This window comes from Aspergillus oryzae, chromosome 8, assembly GCF_000184455.2.
Source record: "Aspergillus oryzae RIB40 DNA, chromosome 8".
NCBI lineage: Eukaryota > Fungi > Ascomycota > Eurotiomycetes > Eurotiales > Aspergillaceae > Aspergillus > Aspergillus oryzae.
Window position 1 is genome coordinate 2309164 of NC_036442.1, and position 18122 is coordinate 2327285.

General features: G+C 47.7%; 9 protein-coding genes across 9 annotated transcripts; 4 read left to right on the top strand and 5 right to left on the bottom strand.

The window, feature by feature from the left end:
• Positions 1-121: 121 nt before the first annotated feature.
• On the bottom strand, positions 122-1046 carry AO090010000398 (uncharacterized protein; the record flags this gene model as incomplete). The annotated part of the gene is made up of 3 exons (XM_023233659.1): positions 122-175; positions 257-495; positions 554-1046. The coding sequence occupies 3 exons, from the start codon at positions 1044-1046 to the stop codon at positions 122-124; spliced, it is 786 nt and encodes a 261-aa protein (XP_023094176.1).
• Positions 1047-1207: 161 nt separating this feature from the next.
• On the bottom strand, positions 1208-1642 carry AO090010000397 (uncharacterized protein; the record flags this gene model as incomplete). Its single annotated transcript, XM_023233660.1, has 2 exons — positions 1208-1290; positions 1351-1642. 2 exons carry the CDS (start codon positions 1640-1642, stop codon positions 1208-1210), a joined length of 375 nt encoding a protein of 124 aa, XP_023094175.1.
• Positions 1643-3352: 1710 nt separating this feature from the next.
• AO090010000393 (HpcH/HpaI aldolase family protein) lies at positions 3353-4057 on the bottom strand (the record flags this gene model as incomplete). Its single annotated transcript, XM_001827345.3, has 1 exon — positions 3353-4057. The coding sequence occupies one exon, from the start codon at positions 4055-4057 to the stop codon at positions 3353-3355; it is 705 nt and encodes a 234-aa protein (XP_001827397.3).
• A 692-nt stretch (positions 4058-4749) lies between these two features.
• Positions 4750-6276, top strand: AO090010000392 (uncharacterized protein; the record flags this gene model as incomplete). The annotated part of the gene is made up of 2 exons (XM_001827344.3): positions 4750-4938; positions 4990-6276. The coding sequence occupies 2 exons, from the start codon at positions 4750-4752 to the stop codon at positions 6274-6276; spliced, it is 1476 nt and encodes a 491-aa protein (XP_001827396.3).
• Positions 6277-6450: 174 nt separating this feature from the next.
• On the bottom strand, positions 6451-8364 carry AO090010000391 (fungal specific transcription factor domain-containing protein; the record flags this gene model as incomplete). Its single annotated transcript, XM_001827343.3, has 1 exon — positions 6451-8364. One exon carries the CDS (start codon positions 8362-8364, stop codon positions 6451-6453), a length of 1914 nt encoding a protein of 637 aa, XP_001827395.3.
• A 1237-nt stretch (positions 8365-9601) lies between these two features.
• Positions 9602-10624, top strand: AO090010000390 (uncharacterized protein; the record flags this gene model as incomplete). Its single annotated transcript, XM_001827342.3, has 2 exons — positions 9602-9716; positions 9768-10624. 2 exons carry the CDS (start codon positions 9602-9604, stop codon positions 10622-10624), a joined length of 972 nt encoding a protein of 323 aa, XP_001827394.1.
• A 2279-nt stretch (positions 10625-12903) lies between these two features.
• AO090010000388 (uncharacterized protein) lies at positions 12904-13569 on the top strand (the record flags this gene model as incomplete). The annotated part of the gene is made up of 2 exons (XM_023233661.1): positions 12904-13277; positions 13365-13569. The coding sequence occupies 2 exons, from the start codon at positions 12904-12906 to the stop codon at positions 13567-13569; spliced, it is 579 nt and encodes a 192-aa protein (XP_023094174.1).
• Positions 13570-14929: 1360 nt separating this feature from the next.
• Positions 14930-15674, top strand: AO090010000387 (uncharacterized protein; the record flags this gene model as incomplete). Its single annotated transcript, XM_023233662.1, has 3 exons — positions 14930-15089; positions 15166-15570; positions 15634-15674. 3 exons carry the CDS (start codon positions 14930-14932, stop codon positions 15672-15674), a joined length of 606 nt encoding a protein of 201 aa, XP_023094173.1.
• A 466-nt stretch (positions 15675-16140) lies between these two features.
• AO090010000386 (uncharacterized protein) lies at positions 16141-17638 on the bottom strand (the record flags this gene model as incomplete). Its single annotated transcript, XM_001827339.1, has 2 exons — positions 16141-17207; positions 17266-17638. 2 exons carry the CDS (start codon positions 17636-17638, stop codon positions 16141-16143), a joined length of 1440 nt encoding a protein of 479 aa, XP_001827391.1.
• Positions 17639-18122: the final 484 nt, after the last annotated feature.

An 18122-nucleotide genomic window follows, 5' to 3' on the forward strand; every position in this document is an offset into this window, starting at 1 on the left:
GTCTAGTTATATTCTGTATACAGCCTATTGGAAAGAGACAGCAGTTCCTGATATCCCTTCATTAAGCCAATACTACCTGTAGCATGCCATCTCATAAGGGTGTCGGGCTAGGGTCGTGACATCAAGAATCAAGAAGACTCAAAATGAATACCAAAAGCTGAAAATCAAATATGACCTATAATTGCATACAACTCCATAATTCTAAAGACAATCACTTCCCTAACCTCTCACCGCGACCTTGTTTGGCTATTCATACAGGCAGGACAACTTTGACCCCCATGTACTCCCGCTGATGCATGACCTTGCCATCGATGAGCACTTGATGAGCACCCACTCTGTTATTGACGGTATCTGTTGGGTCTGTACACGTCGCAATTTGGATCTCGCGCCATTGACGGTTGGTAGGCACAAGCTTGCCCTGCGACGTGAGCTTCTTGAACTCCTTATAAACTCCCTGCTCCTCGACACAGCCCTCTCGTTGAATAAGTTTCGAGTCTAACAAGAGACATTAGTATTTCTCCTAGTATCGTGTGTCGAGATGCCATTCACTCACCATGCGCAGGAGCCATACGCAAATCACCAATGGAACTATTAAACAGCACCAGCGAAAGCCGCTCCTCGTGCAACTGATCGGCAGGCGGCCTGAAGACACGGTGACGAGTTGCCTTGAAATGTCCACCCGAGACAATCTCCAATGTATCACCAATGTTAATAACAAGCGCACCAGGCTTGTAGGGCACGTAGTACCATTGTTCGTCGCGGCCCCAGATCTGGAGACACGAGATGGGGACAGAGAACAGCAGTGTTGTCAGACCAAAGTCTGTGTGGCCGTGCATGCGAAGGCCCTTGGATGCTTCTTGTGTTTGCTTCTGGACGGGTCGGAAGAGCGCATGGCGGAAGTAGCCTTCGCCGGTTGGGCTGCCGTGGGATTGTACATTGTCCCAGAGATAGTCGTCTGGTAATTCTAGGACCCGTGACAAGACCGTCAGAAGTCGTCGGTTCACGGACTTAGTGAGGTAATTGCTGAAAGCCTCGATTTCGTCCATGAAGGGGTGCAGGCAGGTTGGGACGCGGTTGATGTCTTCCCACTCGGGCTTGTACCAGTTGAATTGTTCGATGCCGTCGGGTGCTCCACGGTGGCGCTGAGGATAAGAACAAGGATTTAATATCCGGTTAAGTAGATGGCACGGGCAGGAGTAATATTTTCTTACCTTAAATCCATACGGATGCTTGTAACCAGACCACTTTCCGCTATCGGGGTGGAAAAGAAGGCGCTCTTTGTCCTCCTCGCTGATGTTGTTGTATAGGTATTGTGCCAGGGCGAATTGACGATGCAGCTATTAGACGTACGACAGTCAATGCTGTTGCTATTCTCTTCGTAGCTTGCATTACTTACCTGCTCTAAAGAGACTCCATAGTTCTCAAGGAACAAAAATCCGTCATCGCGGATAGCTACTTTGACCTGTTGGACAAGGTCATCCACAACAGCTGGGTCCTCTGAATCAAGAAGCGAAAGATCAATCGACTTGAGCTCGGCAAAGTTATGCTTTTCCTTAGTGACAGGAGGGGGGACCCATTCTGGCACAAAAGGCTTGCCGGGAAGGTCGGCAGACGGTGGGTTGAAGGGGGCTGCGGGTGCCATGACTTGGTATGTGTAATGATATTTGTGTGGTGATTGATGTTGGATAGAGTGGCTAATGAGGCCTTTCGATTGAGGTTTTATAATGCCTTGAGTGGTATATGATAAGCGAGGTCTGCATGTAATACTTGAAGTCATACAATGTGCATAAGGCGACCCCTAGGAGGAGCGCAAGGCATGGGTCTTGGCTGACCCGCTATGGGCTTGTGCAGTGCCTCCACCAGCATCATTGATAGAACATGTGCTGCTTGCAACAATTCCGATAGTTCCATATCCGATAAGCTCGGTCCTCCACCTTATCGAGCTCCTCTCCGAAGTTAATTTACTAGACTGTTGCCAAGGCTGTGGGGCGTGCTGCGGGAGGAGCTCCTCCCAACTAGGGCTGGAGGAGCTGGAGGAGCTTCGGCGGAATATCCACTCGGTGTTATCGCGATGGAGAGTGAGAGGAGAAGACGATATAAAATTTAAAACCACGCTTTGCACCATTGACTTCTCTATCATTGCATCTCAGAAGTCATAACACAATTACCTATACATTCACTTTTCATTATCCCACACACAATCTCAGTTTCTCCTTATCCGTGATCCTCAGCAAACATGTCCCGTCAACTCATCTCCAGCGAAAAGTTCCCTCCCAAACCTCATAACTGTAAGTGGTATTCTATCATCTTGGCAAAATAATATGCTGTTTACTAATCAAGCTGGTGTCTCACAGGCCCCGCGGTCAAAGTCCCTGGTCTCGTCTTCTGCGCAGGCCAAACAGCCACCGGCGAGATTAAACAAGCAACGGTAGGTTTTTACTGTACAAATGACATCTATTACTTGTATCAGATAACTAACTTCTCCATGATTCCTTACAGAGAACCGTTTTACAGAATCTTAAAGAAGTCCTCGAGCTTTCTGGATCCTCCCTTGAACAGGTGGTCAAGTACAATGTCTATCTCGCCGATATGAAGGACTTTGCTGCAATGAATGAGGTGTACATCGATTTCCTACCCAAGCCGATGCCATCTCGCTCGTGTCTCCAGGCGTTGCCTCCGGGTGATGGAACAGTTATTGAGATTGAATGCATTGCGCAGGTTTGAGACAGTTTATATAGAGGGTTTCGATAGAAAACATAATGAAATTATTTAAATTAATCTTTTCCTGTTGGTCATCTCTTTAGCATGATGTTTCTTAAGTGTCTCATTTCCTTATTGCTCTTATAGGAAGTACGAGGATATTTAGTTTAGCTGAACATACGGAATAAAACCTAGATGATAGAAAATGAACTGAATTTGGCTGATGGCCGTCGCAGCAATGTTTCGAACAAGTATATCTATGGTCCATAGTTATCACACAGTAAAGTACACGCATGCTTATACCATATAGAAATGACAAATTTACCGTTGTTGTGATCCTCAATATCATTGTTTTGAGGTGGTGTTAGGCTCCTGTCCCCAAGGGAAGATGTCCTGCGGAGAGTGGCCGAAGGAAGGAGATAGCTGAACAACAACTTGGCATGATAACTGCGAGTATCGTTTATCATTATCTTAAGTACCTATGTGCGACAAAGGAGAATCTGATATTGAACGCATAATACGTACGAAAAGAGACTGATTTTCGCCCTAGGGCAATATTATGGAGCAAAAATGGGTGTGGGTATAATGTTAGATTCGCTATCTAGTCTATAAGCCCTGAACAATTATAGATACCAATGCACTATCCAGTCTCTCACGACCGAGCGACCTCAAACTCCGCAATATACCAATTCTGGATCGCCTTAGTATCACCAGTAATCGCGACCGTGTCATATCTCTCTCTGGCCTCCTTGGCCATGGTACCATTATTTACCATCCGGCCAGCCCACTTTCCATGCTTCCGCGCCGCCGCAATAATCTTATCGACAGCAGCGACAAACTCCGGCTCATCTCCACGGGCAGGCACATATCCAAGAAGTGACTGCGCAAGATCATTAGGACCAATGAAGACGAGGTCCACTCCGGGCACAGCGCAGATGGCATCGACGTTCTCGACACCCTCGCGCGTCTCTATTTGGATCATAGTCAAGATTGTCTCGTTGGCGGAGATCATATATTCCGGGGTGGTGAGACCATGGCCGATAGCCGGGAAGGCTGAACCTTGGCCACGAACACCCTGTGGAGGGAACTTGGAGGAGGCGACGATCTGTTGTGCTTCTTCGGCGTTGTTGATCTGTGGGACCATGATGCCGTGGGCACCTGTGTCTAGAGCGCGCTTTATAATGTCGTGGGCAGGGCCGCGAATGCGAATAATGGGCGATACTCCCAGCGCCGAAATGGCAGAGACGGAGTTGTGCATGGAGTCGTCGCTAATGTGGCCGTGCTCGCAGTCGATGATGATACCGTCGACACCTGTCAATGCAACGATCTGGGCCATGCGGACTGAGGGAATGGCCATGAATGTCATCAATGGGTATTCTCCCGCTCTGATTTTGTTCAGGAGCCTCAGACGAGAGTTCACGATCTCTGTCGTCTGAGGAGTGGGGTAGGTCTTTGTTGGGGCCGGCATTTTGCTGTGTCTGTGCGGAAGTGTTGATGATAGTGATAATGGGAATGGTAGCTGGTGACAATGTGTCTTTAATAAGTGCTCTCTTCTCTGTGCTTTTGGTATCAAGAATTGCTTCCACTGAAGTATGTGCTCGGCTCATCTCCGACGGCGGATGAATGGGAGGAGCTCCTCAATTGCCTCTTTTTTCACTCCTCCCGATAAGACCCACTCGGCTTGATGTACCCCGGATTTCAACCAAACGTCTAATTGTCTAGGCAAGATTTCCAATTGGACCGATATCTGTGGTGCTATTCGCCTCTCTCTTTATCTATGCTGCCCCACTATCGATCCGTCCGCGAATCATTGACTCACAGATACTTGAACACCCGTCCTGTTCAATAGCCGCTGGATTGCCTTGACCAAAGCACACTGATAACAACCGTTCCTGAAGCCTTTATTATGGAGGCGAGCCTTGGGAGGAGCCCTCGTCTGGAATTTATTCTCACTCAAACAGAGACAGGCTGCCTGCAACCCGTCCAAAACATCAGAATCTGTGGTTGTTGAGCAAAACAGACTTCTTGACCTTGTTATCCATTGCACCGATGGCTACAGCCATGGACACCAAAAAAGGGCCTCTGTCGGTTCATAGCGATGACAATATCTCCGCTGCAGAAGGGCAAGTCGATATCCCTGACGCAGCATATCGCCGGATGCCAGAGAGCCTTCGCAACCTCAGTGAGGATGAACTCAATACCCTCAACAAGAAAATTGTCCGAAAGGTTGACTTCCTTGTACTTCCCACCATTGGGATCCTCTAAATTTTGAACTATGTCGACCGTCAGAATCTAGCGGCAGCCAAGCTACAGGGGATCATGGAAGACCTAAACATGACCACCCAACAGTTTGCCACTGCAGTTTCCATCCTCTTCGTCGGCTACTTGCCCTTCCAGATTCCGAGCAACCTCATCATAACCAAGATCTCCCGGCCGGGGATGTACATCTGTGTTGCTGTCGTGATCTGGGGCTGCATATCCGCGGCAACAGCAGCCGTCAAGACGTACGGTCAGCTGCTTGCTGTACGAGCTATTCTTGGAGTGGCCGAGGCAGTCTTCTTCCCCGGCGCGATCTACTACCTCTCTGCCTGGTACACGAAGAAGGAACTCGGGAAGAGGATTGCAGGTCTCTACATCGCACAGCAAGTGGGCAATGCCTTCGGCGGGCTGTTCGCAGCAGCCATCCTCCAGCTCGATGGTGCGCACAACATCGCCGGCTGGGAATGGCTCTTCATCATCGAGGGCAGCGCAACAGTCGGCATCGGGGTGGTATGCGCTTGCATCATGCCTGAATTCCCACACAACAGCCGCATCCTATCCCAGATTGAACGTGACCTCGCCGTATGGCGTATCGAGTCAGAGGCCGGCGCTGCAGAAGGCACAGAGAACGAAAGTGTACTACGTGGCTTCACGAAAGCCCTCTCAGACCCCAAACTATTGCTCCTCATCTTCGCAAACATGCTCTCCCAAACACAAGGCTCTATCGCCAATTACTTCCCCACTCTCGTCGCGTCACTCAACTTCAACAACACCGTCAGTCTACTCCTCACAGCACCGCCCTACATCCTCGCCGGTGCAGTCTACTACGTCCTCATGTACTACTCCGATCGCAAGAACACCGTGTACCCAATCATCCAACTCTGCGTCGCCATCGCAATTGTCATGTACATTATCCCCATGGCAACACTCAATGTGGGTGCCCGCTACTTCTCCATGGTCATTTTACCCTTTGCGTCAGTCGGCCCCCAACTCCTTCTCTACAAGACTATCAATCTGCACCTGGCACGGCCAGTGTCCAAGCGTGCTGCTGCTTCTGCTCTGGTGAATGCTATCGGCGGAACGTCTAATATCTGGGCGTCGTATCTATACTACGAGCCGCCGCATTTCTATGCTGCTTTCGGGACGTTGATGGCGAGTGCTGTTTTGCTGGCAGTCACCATGACGGTTTACAGGTGGTTGGTCTTGCGGGAGAATAAACGGTTGGATTCGGGTGATCCGGAGGAGATTGCGAAGGTTGTTCGTGGCGGTGTTACGGAGGAGATGGTGCAGCTTAATTGGCGTTATGAAATGTATTGATTTGCTGTGATGTTCATAATCTATGGAAACTCTTTCGGTGGCAAGTCTAGTACCATTAATGGATTCTTATAGCACAATCGGAATATAAGTCATGATATACTAATAATGACAGTACCTACAATAGTAACCCTACGTAGCCTCAACAATAAAGAAAGAATACAAGAGTAAACCACATCAATCCCCCAACCCATCCAAACAAGTCAATATAAGCCTCCCAAGCTGCCATCTCTGCCTCCTCCTAAAGACTTTCCTCGCCCACCCCAGCGCCCCCTCCACATCCCCATCCGCGATTCCAGCAACAAGCATCGCATTCGGAATACCTCCCCGTACAAGCTGCCAAGCAATCAAAAACGCCTTATACGCATACACCGCCACCCAAGGCGCCTCCATATCCGGTTCCAGCGTCGTATCCAAATACCGCAAGAACCAATCAACATGTGGCTGAATAGCCTTCGCCGTATCGGCCTCCCAGAGGAACTCATAAGAAGGCGCAAGAGAAGTCGATTGGGTGACCACAGCATTGAGACTCGAAGCCACGATACCGCCTGTATGAGCTGGTGACCAGAGATGAAGCTCGATCATGGCTGTCTCCCATGTTGCCGTCGCGTGCATTGCCCTTGGGGTCTCGGGTTGCGGACGGATAAAGGGACCCAGGGCAATTAGTGATGATCGGAGAGCGTCGAGTCGGTCCATGCTCAGCATTCCCGTCATGGTGGACCAGCCTGATACTTCTCTTGCGCTGGAGATGAGAAATTGTGCGATGTTAATGGCGCCGTATGGGTCGAATGTGGGGATGGTGTCTGGGCTGGCGTCGGAAGAGAGAAACCGGCGGACTGCGTCTGGGTACGGGACTGCCGGTCCAGGGTTCCTGGCGACAAGGTGTCGATGTGCCCATTCTGCGGCGGAGGGGGCTGTCCATTGGGCTTCCGGGCAGGGGAGGTCGTGCTTGACTTCTAGATGGGAGATGGAGCGGGGGATGGAGAGGAATTGGTACCAGAGGGCGTCGATCTGGTGCACAGCGAAGGAGGTTCGTTTGTGGGATTCGGACTTGATGAATTCTCGCCATAGTGCTTCTAGGTCTTCGGTTGTTGAGGATTCGGTTGGCATTGGTTTCATGAGGGCTCCTGCTCGTGCGAGGGATATCATGTTTGAATGCATTTTGAGGCCTCTTGCTGAGTCTTCGCCGCAGAGGTACATCATGGCGCATATTTGTAGGAGTAGGTATGATTGGATGAGGGTGGTGTTCTGTCTTGGCTGGTCTGTCTTGTTTTCCTCGGCAACAGTGAGAGCACGAGCTTGGTGAAAGCAGCGGGTGGATAGGCTTGCGCCTGAGCCGGTTTGATCTCCACATTCTGGGTCTTCCCCGTGTTGGTAGCCGAGAGAAAGAATACTGAGGAGTAAGTGTAGAGGCACACGTGTGGCGTCAAATGTCGGTTGGTGCAGAAAAGGGAGGAAATGTGAAACATGTTTGAAGAATAGGTCACAGCCTTGTGTAATCTGGGTGGGTGAGGGTAACCAGTCGCCCTGGTCATTTGTTGGAGACAAGCCAGGACTACCTTGGTTGTATGCACAGCCAGCGAGGGTTGAATCAAACGCAGTAGGCTGTGTTATAATGGCGGATTGCAATTGGTCGTCAAGTTCATAGGTCGCTTTAAGAAACGAGGTTCCCAAGAGTAGGCTCCTTTCCAATTCTATCGCATCTTGGACCATGCGGCCCATACAATCCGACCCATTTAATGAGGGCCCTTGTGTGGATGGACCTGTTACTACTTGGTCTCTATTTCCTTCAGCTGTCGCTGGCCCGCTAGTTCGAATAGTTGAGCTTTCTCCGTCGTGGCGATGGAAAAGTGCATGCTGCTCATGCGGTAACGGCGTATTCCAGAACCCACCATCCACCTCGAGCTCACACTCATCTCCGGAATTCTGCGGGTGAAACCCTTCCTGACTATCAGGAGACGATTCAGAAGACAAATACACATCATGCCGCTGCGATCTGCTTCCCTCACCCCCTTGCTTAGACGCAAGCGGCTCACGCAACGATCGTTTGTTAGTCCTTCTCTGCTCATACTCCGGATGCTTCCTCTTCATATGTCGATGCCGCAGATCAGGCCGTGAGAAAGTCGTCTGGCAAAAATCGCAGGACAGCGAGGCTTCCTCCTGTGAGCGGGAATGAAGCTTGGCATGTCGCTTGAGGTTCTCATGTCGGGTAAAGCGGCTTTGGCAGACATGACATTGATACGGTTGGTACGACGGGATCCGTCTGTTGACGTGGGAAACCGACATTATAAAAAGCAATAGAGCTCTGCTTATAGCGTGACTGCTTCAGTTGTCGAGATGTACTGGCGGAGAAAATCCCCACATACTAGTATCGCTTTCCCCGCACGGCCAAGCATCGGCTACTGTCCGGTTATCTATTTGTTGGCCTACTTGCATATCTATCGTATCGGGATTGATAAGGTCTTGGGGGTCTTTTATCTCTTATCAGTCACGGTTGTTATCTATGTGGATTGATATGTGATGCCGCGATGGGGATTGTCCACGGAATATCTAAGTTACCGGTAGGAGGCAGCACAATTTTTTGGGGTAAAAAAGATTAATTTTTCAAAAATGTATATAGGAAGTCAACTGCCTGTGATTTCTAGGGTAAAATTGATTTGACTAGTAGTATTTATGAATCGTGGAGAGTGAGTAGTTTAATCCGCGAATTGCAAGTGATATATATTGCGGCTAGAAATTACCAGAATAGGCATAGTAGGGCTATGACACATCACACACCAGGAAGCGCTCAGTGACAAGCGCCATGCTTAAATCTGTTTCTACCGTCACTCCACATAGACACAGCCATTGCTAGCATTGGATCTCAGCGGTATCGTGAGTCTTGCTACGATACAGAATGAGAAGAGGAGTTTCAGGAGCGAGTGGGGGCATGCCGCGGCCCGCGTACGGCGGAGCTTTCTTACTCCGTCAAAGGACACTGAAAAATGTGGGCCGGGTCAACAATTCACCCGACTCGCAAAGCATGCCAATGATTTGGGGCAAGGATGATGATCTGGAAGTTTATTTAAAGTAGTAGCTGGATCGGCTTAAAATTGTTGTGTCCACTTGATGGAGAAATCCCGCAAGATCTTCACCGTTAGAACTAGAACTGGACAGAACATTTGCCACACCTAAATATATAAAAGATGTGGGAGGTTGAGATGTCCGTGAAGAAATCTACAACAATATTTCAAACCACTAATACGACGTTGAGGCAACGCCTGTTTTCGTTTCCATCCGAACTTTAGTACAGACTTAATACTATCACAAAACCTGAGTACTTCGAGACATGGCAGCATTCATAGGAGCAAATCTGAATCCTTGCAATTATATTGGAGGTGTGAGCTTCAATCCTGAACGAGACATCCCGGATCTATCTGGAAAGGTAGCGTTGGTGACCGGAGGTATGGCATTCTTCACTTAGATGGAATAAAAGGTATACTAATAATCTGTAGGAAATGCTGGACTGGGCAAAGAAACCATCCTGCAGTTGGCCAAACATCGACCGCAAAGGATATATCTTGCTGCACGGTCGGAGACGAAAGCACAGGCGGCCATCAGCTCTCTAAAAGGATCGCTATCTAATAATGTTGAGATCACTTGGCTCCCTCTGGACTTGATGTCCATTAAATCAATTCAGACTGCGGCACAGACATTCAATGCAGAATCATCACGGCTCGACATCTTGATACTCAATGCTGGTGTAATGTCGCTTCCGCCAGGAGAAACCGAGATGGGCCACGAGATCCAACTGGGTACCAACCATACCGGTCATTTTCTCCTCACAAAGCTGTTGCTGCCCACATTACTCAAGACAGCAGAAGAGCCCAATTCAGATGTGCGGGTCGTGTCACTCTCATCCATCGGACATAATCTGGCTCCGTCATTCGAGACCATCCTGGATCAGGACCGGTTGAAGAAGGTGAACACTAATACTCGATATGGTGCCTCAAAGGCAGCAAATATTCTATTCGCAGCTGAGCTTGCAAGGCGATATCCTTCAATTACGTCTGTTTCCGTCCATCCCGGGATTATTCTTACGGATCTATATAGCTCGGTGAGTGATCGTTCTGCCCTCGCTGCGTTAGGCTCAAAGACACTGGGCCTTTTCGGGACACAGGTCCCTCAGGGGGCCTATAATGAACTTTGGGCCGCTGCTGGTGCGAAAAAGCATGACCTCGTCAATGGAAGCTATTATATTCCTGTGGGACACTTGAAGCCATATAACCAGTATGCCAGAAGCGAGGACATGGGAAGACGTTTGTGGGACTGGACCGAATCCGAATTACGCAAGTTCAATGCTTTGCCCTGATATGTCTTGTTAAATATTTTCTTACCTAGTTTTGTTTCCCAAATGTATGTACATATATCTGTGTTTCTAAATGATAAAAGATGACTACATTTGCTTCTTGCCAGGAAAAAAGTCGGAGTTTCAGTAAATCCGATGTTTGGGCCGCGAGGAAATTGTGGGTCATACTAACTACATTTAGACCAGCTTGCGAGACGCGTTGATCTTGGACTTTTCCTATTACAGTACATAAAATAGAGTTTTACCTATTTATAGACACCCACAATAGAACATAGACCTAACTATTCGATTGTCTTGTTGGACAACCTTTAACGCTTTCAAAGATCAAGGATTATACAATAGAGAACTAGATTAGAAGGATAGATATTATGAAACAATAATATTAATATAACTATCATTAATGGTACACAATATATCTTTAGGACATAGACTGTAATTATGACTGCCCATAACTATGGCTACGATCCCCAAGTTCTACTGCCAACATGATGAGACAAAAAAGTTTCGCTCTATTCGGCACCACCGGGACGCGCTGTGGTTGATTCGTGTTAGAAGAAGGAAGGCGTTGACTGCGAAAGCGTTGTAGATTTTCACGTTGTTGTTCTGCCGTTTTAATTTCCTTTAGGGGAGAGACTTGGATTGAAATGATGGAGCAGGTAATGCTAATGTATAATATGCTCTGCCCTCTCCAAGTTCTACAACATATAGAGAGCATAGTCGGTGGTTTAGCATGTGACTTGTTTGATACACGATATGACCTATGTACGGATATTCCTATTGTCAGAAGTAGAGTATACGGACATCAGGTGGCTACGTCTAACCTATTCCTATACTGGAATACTCCGATTCCGACTATCGAAGCCCTTTTCGTCCGCTGCACAATGAAATAGATGCACTGCGTCGGCCAGTTTCCCTTTATTATTATACATAAGTGACTCCAAGAGGATCCATATCCCTTATTTTGACCACATTTTGCAGATCTCTAAACACCTCAATAGGCGAGGATGGCTATCAAGATTCCTGACTGTTTGGATAGCAGGAGGTTAAAAAAAAGGCCCGTTGATTCACACACTATGTTGATAATGATTATGAGACTTGATGGATAGGCCGACATGGCCTTTTTCACTTGATTGAATTGTGGTCAATGTGTTCCTCGGTGAATAGCTTTTCAGCCATAGTGAATCACTACATACGTCAAGGAGTAACAGAAGGCACCATATGGTTGAAGTAAGTCACCTAAGCAAACCACTATCCCTTCACATAGATCTGCTGATTTCCCTTTGTTTATTTGAAGTGAATACTCCTATGCTGGGGGGCGAAAAAACTTTCCCCTTCATCTTTTATGTTTGATCTTCTATTCCTTCCTTTCTCCCCCCAAGGTCCACTTTCAGGCTTAAAAGCTTTTCTGAAATCCCTCACAGACCTCATCTACATCCTCCCATCCTCCCATATCTTTTTAGATTCTATTACTTCTTCATACAAAAACCTTATTTCTGTCCATTTTGATCACATCCTACCACGTTCATCATATCTCAAGAATCCCTAGAGCTTGAAGGTCCACTGCAAAGCCTCAAACTCAGGAACAACACAACCAAGAACCAAGAAAATCAAGAAAACATATTTGTGGCGCAGGGAGCTAAGCAAACGGACACAACAATGCCGGACATTGGTGCTGATTGTGAGAATATCAATTCACAACGATGAACGGCATGGACGAGCAAATCCTGGCTTGCAGTGAGCATGATATGCGGAATGCCTTCAGTGTGGTCAATGAGTACCTATCGCAGCCCAAAGATCCACGTCCAGATCCATCTTCGACGGACGAGTTTAAGAAGTGGCTAGATAGGCAATGCATCTTCAAAATGTGTTACGACACCGTCGCCGACCTTGGGGTGCGGGAGACATTCACCGTAGCCTGTACTAACAGCCTGGCTGGTTCTCATATTGCCCGGAGAAACTTTGGCGCAAATGACAAACCGATTATCGTCATTGCTGACGAAGATGGACAGGCATTGGAACCTGACGTGATCATCCCCCTTGTCTCCCTTGATATGGCATAGATTGTTGTAGATACGGTTAGAGGAGGTGAGAACCATCAGCTCCCTCATTTAGCTATTACTACACACGAGGTCCCAGGCTACAATGAGTTCTGTCCCCAACTTTCCAGGTCATTTTTTGATCAACTTCGTCGTGCTCGGTTCCCATTTACTACCCTATCCCAGCAGTATTGTATACACCTCCATCTACGAAGGTTTCCGTCGGAATTCACGTACTTTGAGAGGATGATAGACGACCCCAGCGTGGCGTCTATTAACCTCAGTAATGAGGTGGCAGATGTACTCCTAGGATGGATTAGGACTACACCACCAGGTGCTAAGTTTGAGAATGGATTAGAGCTAATTGGTCTAAACGTCTCAAATGACCAGACGATGGTCAATAACTGGAATCATTCCAGATCAAAAGCTGCGAATGTTTCCGTGGTCATGGACCTCGTTGAGTTCCTCATTAATCCCAACGTACTCTCCAACGTGACCTGCTCGATAATTACGACTTACTCTGAGCAGAAGAAGTGCTACATCGCCAAGATGCCGGAGCTTTCTGTGAAGCTGAACATTGTTTTTGAAGGTATAGTTGATGTTGTCACCGGGGATAGGATGTAGGGTCACGAGTCAGATATGATCATCCTAGATTGGGTTGTCGATTCAGGATCGAAGTCTGACCTAGGATTTGCTTCTTACAATAGTCGAGCAAATGTCGCTATAACCAGAGCCCGCGCTTGTTTGATCGTTGTCGCGAATGGCCGCATTCTCGACAACGACCGACTCATTCTCGTCCATTGGCAGTATCTATTAAATAACGACCTCATTGTTGATTGTCCCGGAGAGCTGCCCACCGTGGATAGCAACGTTGAGAAGGAGAAAAAATCGGCGGGGCCCACAAATTTGTGATGCGCAAGGTGCTTGGTATCTTTGCTTTCGGTGAAAACGAGAGAAAAGTGCAAAAGAAAAAAGGATGTATCTAACGTTACAAAATCCACTTTCAGGTCTTTTAACATGGATTTCGTTCCCTTCCTATATTTTCCAATTATTCACACTAAACCTTTTTGCGTTCGGCATTTATGCTATATTGGGAACCGTTAATATAAAACTTTTTCCGTGGGTATCTATTTCCTTTCTTGCGTCAAGCACGTTGTTGCTCTTTTGTGATTTCCCTATAATGCGAGGCTATTTCCTTTTCTCCCCCAAGTAAGGCTGATTTGAAAGGTATGGGTTAACTGGAAGCACCTGGTATAATGATCATCGACTATCAAATAGCTTGTGTTTGCCTGAGGGATGCAGGTCGACAGAGAAACGCAAAAACTTGACAAATGTCTGCCCCGGCATTTGACGGAATGGGTATCGACCTATACAACACCACTAGACCCGGGAAATGAGTTTTGTTTCATGTCATGAAGGCGACCCACTCGGGTATTGTCCGGATCGCCCATAAAACACTCTAATTTTATAGGGTTACATTCTACTTGTGCCAAGAGCTTCTCCAATCCTTTTCCACGCTCTGGCTTCTATCGTTCACATAATGGATTGTTCTTTAGTCCAATTAGAGGGGCGCCTGACTTCACGGCTTCAAATGAGTTTTGATGCAGGACATAAGGCGATGCGACAGCCAGGGCTTAACCTGCTGTTGACGATGTACCTAAACAGAAGGTGGGCATATCTTCACGAACCAAACCATGTTTTCTGGCGCCGATGTAACGTGACGAAACTGTGATTGCTGCAAGTTCTTCTTAAGCTCATTTCTCGAATCAACGTTTTACGTACTTGGAATTGATAGGCATCGTGCACCGATTTGCGTTGTGCGCTATGGTGACGTCCGATAGTCACATCGTCGGCATTTCGCATACAGACGAAAGAGACTTTCTTCTCTTCGCACTGTATTAGCCTGTCTGTGTGGTGATCATATCCCAATTGAGATGTTTTTATATTATACATCACTCTAAGCGCCGTTTAATGTCACCGTCGAACGACCTCAACTTGATGTATGGAACGGTCAATTTCCATGGATGGGGTTGCAGTATCCACACATCGTGGTATCGAGTATCATACCTCACATTTAATTAAACAAGGTAGCATCGGCGGACCATGAGGTACCGATGAGGAGCGAAACGAAATGAGTTGAGATATCACTTCATCAAAATGCGAACATATAAGAACACGACTCACTACCAAGACATTGGCATCTCAGAAACTGCCTGCATCTTTAAGAGCTTCCTTTGTCCAACAGGTACAACAAGCCAACAAACCACCCAAAATGCATTTCAAAGCCTACATCCTCGCTGCAATCGCAACCGCCAGCACAGCTCTGGCCCATATGGAAATGATCCGCCCTTTCCCTTTGAAGAGTCAATTCGATCCCAACAATGACTGGTCTAACATCGACTACGACAACACCTCCCCTCTTGAACCAAGTGGTAAGAGCCATAGCCCCATCTAACCCCGTAACACGTTAACAGCCCAAGCCAATCTAACAAATGTCCCCATACACAGGATCCAACTTCCCCTGCAGAGGCCACCACAAGACCACCAGCTGGCGCACAGTGGCCAACTACACCGCAGGCCAAGCCGACTACATGAAGCTTGCACCAGGAAACAACCACCACGGAGGCTCATGCCAGATCTCGCTCAGTTATGATAACGGCGAGACCTTCCGCGTGATCGAGTCGTACATGGGCGGCTGCCCGCTCAAGCTTGAATGGGACTTCGAGATCCCCTCTTTTGCGCCTAGCGGCAAGGCGCTGTTCGCCTGGAGCTGGTTTAACATCGAGGGAAACCGTGAGATGTATATGAACTGTGCTCAAGTTGAGATCGAGGGCGGTTCCGATTCGGCCCAGTTCGATCAATTGCCTGAGATTTTCACCGCGAATGTTGGAAATGGATGTAGAACTGTGGAGGGTAAGGAGACTGTCTTTGCTCATCCTGGTGATAGTGTTGGATATGCTGGAAAGGTGTCGCCAGGTGATGCTCCTTTCCCTAAGTGTGGTGGCAATGCGGAATGAGGGAGAGATGGAACCGAGAAACAGAGAGAGGAAGAGGGAGAGAGAGGGACAGGTGTTTGTGATGGCGGGTTCATCTGATTGGTTCATCCTGGCTTTTTGTTCTTTTCTATTCTTTATAACGGGTTGATCCTGTGACTACATTTGTGCTGGAAACGAGAACCATTTGATTTCCTGTGCTTGTGAATAAACGTCAAATGACGTTGTAGGGAGGTCTGTAAGACTCTGTAAAGTACATAAGTCGAATGTCACTGTTGACTTATTGTACTGTTAATTTTGCACATAGGCTACTGTCTGATAGTCAATGACTATGCGCAGCAAAATCCATAATTTACTCATAATGCCAACAATGTGGGTACAATAGATATACAGGTCTTTGTATTATATTCGTCTCTGAAAAGACGGACCTAAGAGGCAAGAACCGGGAATGGTCAGAAACCCTTCCTATGTGACACGACAAGAAGTCATTTCAATCGGTGACCACCAAGCTGCCCTGCTCACTATTCCGGTGAACGATGGCCATAAGATCCAGATAACCCAAGTTGTCTGCTCCGTTTAGAAAGGCAGCTTGGTTGACTATGCCGTCACAATATCTCACGCCATACTTGTCATCTACTTCACAGTACGCAAATACTTTTGCGTCGGGCTCTCTATCAAGCTTCTCGCGTACCCGCTGAACCACCCTATGATCAGCCCATGTATCATCAACGCCAAGCAATTGCAGTGTACTATCACTCCAAACGGCTTCAAACTCTGTAAGCCGAGGAAAAGACTCTTGTGCAAGAGTAGTAAATAGCTCTCGCCAATCAATCTGTTCTCCGTACACCCATGCCTGTTCGTCACATGCGAAACAGTCTTGCAATGTGATAGACTCCAGGGTGGCCTTGTGTCGAACAAGAAAGTCGCGTAGCTCGAGACAGATGATAATGTTGTTCAGTGTGAGCTTCCGAAGTCTGGGCAATGTAGTGTTTCGTAAACCTATGTCCTCGCAATACGGTTGCCCTCCGTTCCCGAGTGTTCCTGTTTCTCGAGGATCGAAAGAGAATTCTTCCACAGTGGCGAGGTGGTCGAAGAAAAAAGGGCCTAGGTAGTGGGTAAATTCGCGGAAGATACGTTGGGTAATCATGGTCCAGCCAACGCCGTTATCCCAACGTCTTAGCGAGAGATCGAAACTCTTCAGTTGTGACAGGAAAGACTGGAATGGTTCGGTTGCGTAAACTGACACCATGAAGATGTTCAGATCGCGGAATTCGATGTTTAAAGGTAGTCGACGATTAGACGAGGCGTGGCTGTAATTGGATACGATTGCACGAAAGGTTGCTGCCATAAACCCTCGCCAGGTATTTTCGCTCTCCTCTAATGGGGCATTTTCCGGGTAAAAGATATCACTTTGAAGGTACTCGAACAACAGGTCAGACTCGTAGTCAAAGGGAAATTCAATCGTGAGTTTGTCAAGACTGCCGAACATGTGTAGATTGGACAGAACTTGATCAACCTCTGGAGGGTACACCTCCTCCAAGGGCGAGGTTTGTTGATCTGGCGAGACAATCGTTAGATTTCCTTCAGTTTTTCGTTGTGATTCTGTGCCACATACCCGTCTCACAGATCCCAATGTACCGCAGCGTCTTGACGCACGCAGCATGCCTCCCCTTGCCGATCGCAGTGATTGACCGGGCGCTTTTGGCCGTATTGTTTAATTCAAGGTTGGCAAATATGATGGGAGCAAGCACAACCCGAAACCATGTGCACGTACTACTCAGGCTGATGAGGTCGGGAAGGTAAGGCTGTCTCCGGGCTACATTTTTGGGTTTCCAGGCGCTATCAGGGTCTTCTTCCTCTTCATCGTCCTCGTAATCATCCGGGTCGACTTCCTCGCGAAGGAGGTCAAGCACAATGTACCACACGTCAACGCCGAGCGAGAAAAGCGGGAGCAAATGCTGATTCTCGGAGTGAGCTGCTAGTGTCATCATAAGACAGTTTACCTATGGTGAAGTTCAACAGTATTTTCATTGAAACAGCCTTAGGGCTCTATATGTATATACCTACCTTGAATGATTGTAGGTAACAGGTTATGATAGAAACCTTGCTGGTGCCTAAGCCAAGACAGTAGTGCTTACCCGCCTGCCTACGTAGCTAGATTACCGAGGCTACCGTATTGCGCTTAGAGTACTCGATGCCTCCCTGCGCTACCGGGAAACTTCACAACTAACTTGAATCTTGTATTGGAAATTAAGACTGAAAAAGCATTCAGTCATCCTCCAGTTCGCGCTACGGAGTGTAAAGTCACGTCACCTTGGACTCATAACGCACCTCATCCCCGGGTTTGTATCTCACTAATTTGGCCACAGGTTGCACCTACGTATCATAAAATAGAGCAAGAGTAGGACATGGATAGAGAGTGATATAAGGCTGTATCACGTGGCCGTCGACGTGTCTAAGGACGCCGGCTGT